The 4,633-nt window shown below is 38.1% G+C and overlaps 1 protein-coding gene across 1 annotated transcript; it reads left to right on the forward strand.

Annotated features, from left to right (window-relative positions):
* The first annotated feature begins 261 nt into the window (after positions 1 to 261).
* LOC133628490 (calmodulin-1-like) lies at positions 262 to 1,571 on the forward strand. Its single transcript, XM_062016713.1, has one exon. The coding sequence runs from the start codon at positions 334 to 336 to the stop codon at positions 781 to 783; it is 450 nt and encodes a 149-aa protein (XP_061872697.1). The 5' UTR covers positions 262 to 333; the 3' UTR covers positions 784 to 1,571.
* Positions 1,572 to 4,633: the final 3,062 nt, after the last annotated feature.

Raw genomic sequence — 4,633 nt, forward strand, 5'->3', positions numbered from 1 at the left:
GTCTTTCCAGCCATCAGGGAGTTGATTTCTATTTTTTCCATCTCCACGTAACCACCAATATCCACCAGGTAATTTACAGAGGCCATGAGTGGCTGTAAGATTAGCCTCATAAGACATTCCCTTAATATGCCACCCATATGTCATTAAGGTTTCTTTATCTGTCCTGGTAGGGGCATAGGTCTATAGATATGCTTGATCATAGAAGTCTATATGACACATTAATTCCAGTGAGGTTCCATTCCCCTACTAATATATCGCCGGGGAGGAGGCAGCAGCCGCCGTTGCTCGTGGTCGCGCAGTTCGTGCAGCCACTGCCGGGCCCGCTGCCGCGCCATGGCCGATCAACTGACTGAAGAACAGATTGCTGAGTTCAAGGAAGCCTTTTCCCTATTTGACAAAGATGGTGATGGTACTATCACAACAAAAGAACTGGGAACTGTCATGAGGTCATTGGGTCAAAATCCAACAGAAGCAGAATTGCAGGATATGATCAACGAGGTAGATGCTGATGGCAATGGCACTATCGACTTCCCTGAATTTTTAACTATGATGGCCAGAAAAATGAAGGACATAGACAGCAAGGAGGAAATCCATGAGGCATTCCAAGTCTTTGACAAGGATGGCAACGGCTATATCAGTGTAGCAGAACTACGTCACGTTATGACAAACTTAGGAGAAAAGCTAACAGATGAAGAAGTAGATGAAATGATCAGAGAAGCAGACATTGATGGCGATGGGCAGGTCAACTATGAAGAATTCGTACAGATGATGACTGCAAAGTGAAGAGACTCCTTTACACCTTTTTTCCTCTAGAAGAATCAAATTGAATCTTTTACTTACCTCTTGCAAAAAAAAAATTGTTCATTTATTCATTCTGTTTCTGTATAGCAAAACTGAATGTCAAAATACCTTCTGTCCACAAACTGCATGTAATGGTTGGTGGTCCTGTCCCCAAAAGATAAAATTTAAACATCAGTTTTACAATATAAATAATTGTACTACCTTGAAAATAAAAAAAAAAAGGAAGCACTTAGTGAACTCAAAAGTTCCATTTGCTAATGACTATTACACTGTTTGGGCTGGCCAGTTTTTCATGCATGCAGCTTGACAATTGAGCACAGTCAGACATTTGTATTAAAAGGAAAAAAAAACCAACCTAAAGGATCCACTCTTTTGTTCAATGGTGGATTCTAGTTCAATTTGTAGTATAAATTGTCATAGCTGGTTTACTTTAAAATTGGTTTATACCTCAGGATGGTATGCAGCAAAATGGTTGAAGGATGCAAAACTTAGAGAAAATGCCCTAAAGGTTGAATGGTTCTCCTGTCCGTAGCAGTGTGCTCCAAAAATACAATGATCTTAACTATGGATGGCATGTCTGTGTTAAAGTACTGGTTTAACATTGTCTGCATTGCACTATAGTGAAACGGGTGTCGGGCTGTTACCGTTCACAAAATTTTTAAAAGAAACCTTCACCAAGGGAGCATCTTTGGACTCTCATATTTTTAAAACCTTCTGTACCATGACTTGGAGCTGGCGGAGTAGCCTGTGGACTTCAGCACAACTATCAACATTGTCTGCTCAACAACAACAATATATCTAGCTTATTTATCAAATGACTATTCCAGTCATCATTACAGAGACATTGTACCTGATAAGTTTGTGATTGGACCTTCCAAATACAAGAGTTGTTACTAATCATGATCATAGCCTTTTCATCTTTCAATATTTGGAGATCGACTTTGGGTTCATCATTGTATGAGGAATTGCCAAATTGGCTATATTCCTCATCCTTCCTTTTCCAAAATTGTGGCCATGTATTATCACAATTCCAATTAGGAGCGGCTACTCCGTACAAGGGGAGCCTCATGTTTCCCTTGGGTAGTGCTGTACATATCCAACAATCTTTCATATTAGTTTTATTAACCCATTTTGTAGTCTTAAAGTGAATGTTCCCTTCCCAAGCAACAACAGTGTTTGCAATAAGCATACAAACAACTATGTTTATATCCTTCATTATTTTTTCCATAATTTCAACTTAAGTGTTCCCAAGCATTCAGATGTCCATTGTTGCTTAGGCGCTCGCTTCGCTTGAGAAAATTAGATCAACACGGGTTGTTCTTTGATCTTGACTCCCGTAAAAGTAGTCAACACCACCTGGAATGATCCTTTCCACATTTCTTCCAGTGTTTCACATGAAATATTCTTAACATAAATCCAGTCTCCAGGGTTAAAAGGGTGGATATGGTGATCCAAAACTTTGGCCCCGGTTCTCAACACATTTTTAGTGACTTGTTTCAGTTGTTTTCATAAAGAAACAATATACTTCTGCAGATACAATTTCTCTAACTGATTTGAATATTCTCTTTATATTCGGTTTGATATGGTCTTCCATATAATATTTCAAAAGGCCTTAGATTTTACTTAGCCCTTGGTTTTACATGTATTCTGAGCAAGGCTAAGGGCAGTGCTTGATATCAATTCAAATTTGCCTCTTGGCATATTTTGGCTATTTGTTGTTTTATCATATGGTTCTTTTTTTTTTTTTTTTCACTTGTCTATTCACTTGTGGCTGATACAGGGTGTGTAATTGCAAATTAATTTGAATAGTTTACTACCTTATTATATCATCTGGAACAGGTTGCCCAGAGGGGTTGTGGAATCTCCTTCCTTGGAGGTCTTCAAGACCCACCTGGACATGTTCCTATGCGACCTGATCTAGGTGAACCTGCTTCTGCAGGGGGTTGGACTAGATGATCTCTAAAGGTCCCTTCCAATCCCTACCATTCTATGATTCTATTCTATGATTCTAAGCACAAAAATGCATACCTCTCTCTCAAGATATTACCATAGGTACTCCAAACCAGGGTATGATTTAATTTAGTAGTACTCGAGTAACTTCTCTTGTCTTGTTCGTTCTGCAAGGGAAAGTCCTGGCCAACCTGAAAAGTATTTGTTAATACCAACAAATATCGATACTCCCCTTTTCTTGAGAGCTCAGAAAAATCAATTTGCCAGTGTTGTCCTGGAATATTACCTTTTCAAAATGTTTCAAACTAGTTTCCATAAAATGCTAGAGGATATTATAATACTTCCATCAGGTGTATATGCACATTTGTCTGTTCTTTTCCTTCTAAATCATTGGCTAAATCTTTATCCTCTTTGGAATAATTTGGTAATTCTGATTGTAAATATAAAACTAGAAGTTTATCATCCAGACTCAAACCTAGTGCCCTTATTTCAGCTCGTTCTGCTGCTTATTTAGCTTCATGATCTGCCAATTTATTTTCAGTTTTCTACTCAGTGTTACCTCTTTGATGCCCCATGCAATGCATTACAGCTAGCTTTTCTGGCAATTTTACAGCTTTTAAAAAGTTGTAATATCTCTTCAGCATGTTTTATTTGTTTTCCTTGTGCTGTGAGTAGCCCTCATTTTTTTCCAAGTGGCATCATGGGCATGTAATACCTCAAAAGCATATTTAGAATCAGTCCTTATGTTAATTTGTCTTCCTTTGGCCCATTCCAAAGCTCTAGTTAGAATTATTATCTCTGCCTTTTGTGCAGATGTTCCTGTGGGTAAGGATTCAGATTTTATTTCCTGGTGAATTGTGGTTACTGCATACCTTGCTTTGCGATTTCCTTCCTCTACAAAATTGCTCCCGTCTGTGTACCACAATGTTTCAGTGTCTTCAAGAACTTCCTCCTTTAAATCTGATCGACTGGAGTAGTCAGTTTCTATTATCTCCAGGCAATAGTGTATCACAGGTTCTGAAATTTCCCCACTGAGAAAAGATGCTGGATTGACAACATTAATTGTCACTACATTAACGTCATCTTGCTCTACCAATGCAGCTTGGTATTTCAAAATTGAGAAGGGGACAGCAGAAACGGTATGGGATACTAGCCAAGTCATTTTCTGTCCCAGGGAGATTCATGGTGACTTTTTAACAAATCTTTTACACCTTGTACAAGTACACTATCAGTTCCCAGGTGAACTCACCCCATGCAGCAACTGGATGCTTGGAGACAACAGTGTCTGATGTCCACACACATACTTGCTGCCAATTCATGATTAAAATTCTGGAGATTTATTCCTTCACACATTAACAAAGTCTGTTGTAAGTTTTCCCCATAGCTGCTGGGGTGTTCCTTTAGTCTCCATCCACAGTTTTGTACTTTAGTTTAATTTAAAATTTACTTTTTAAACTCTAATTATATATGTCAGATTTTTAATCATCATTTGACAAATTATGTTTATCTGCTTGATTATTATAATCCAAATCAAAATCATTTTGATGCTAGACTGGGTTTTTTTTCCTCTTTTTTTTTTCTTTTCACTCACACCACACAAACACAGGATCCTGCTTCCATACATATAGTGACATTCACAAACACAATTATAATAGACAAACATGGGTTTCAAAACAGAAATTAATTTCTCACTTTGTTCATCTCTGGCCACCCTCCTCGTGGAGCCACAGAACTACAGATTAAAACTCCACACTCACTTTGCAGGTACAGTCTCTTTCACTTTCACACACAATTAGCATTCCTTTACAGTATACCCAACTACAGACCCCAAAAATATACCAGCAAAGTTAGAAACAATAAGAGCAACTCAAAATCCTTGTAA

Source organism: Colius striatus, chromosome W (genome assembly GCF_028858725.1).
Source record: "Colius striatus isolate bColStr4 chromosome W, bColStr4.1.hap1, whole genome shotgun sequence".
Taxonomy (NCBI): Eukaryota; Metazoa; Chordata; class Aves; order Coliiformes; family Coliidae; genus Colius; species Colius striatus.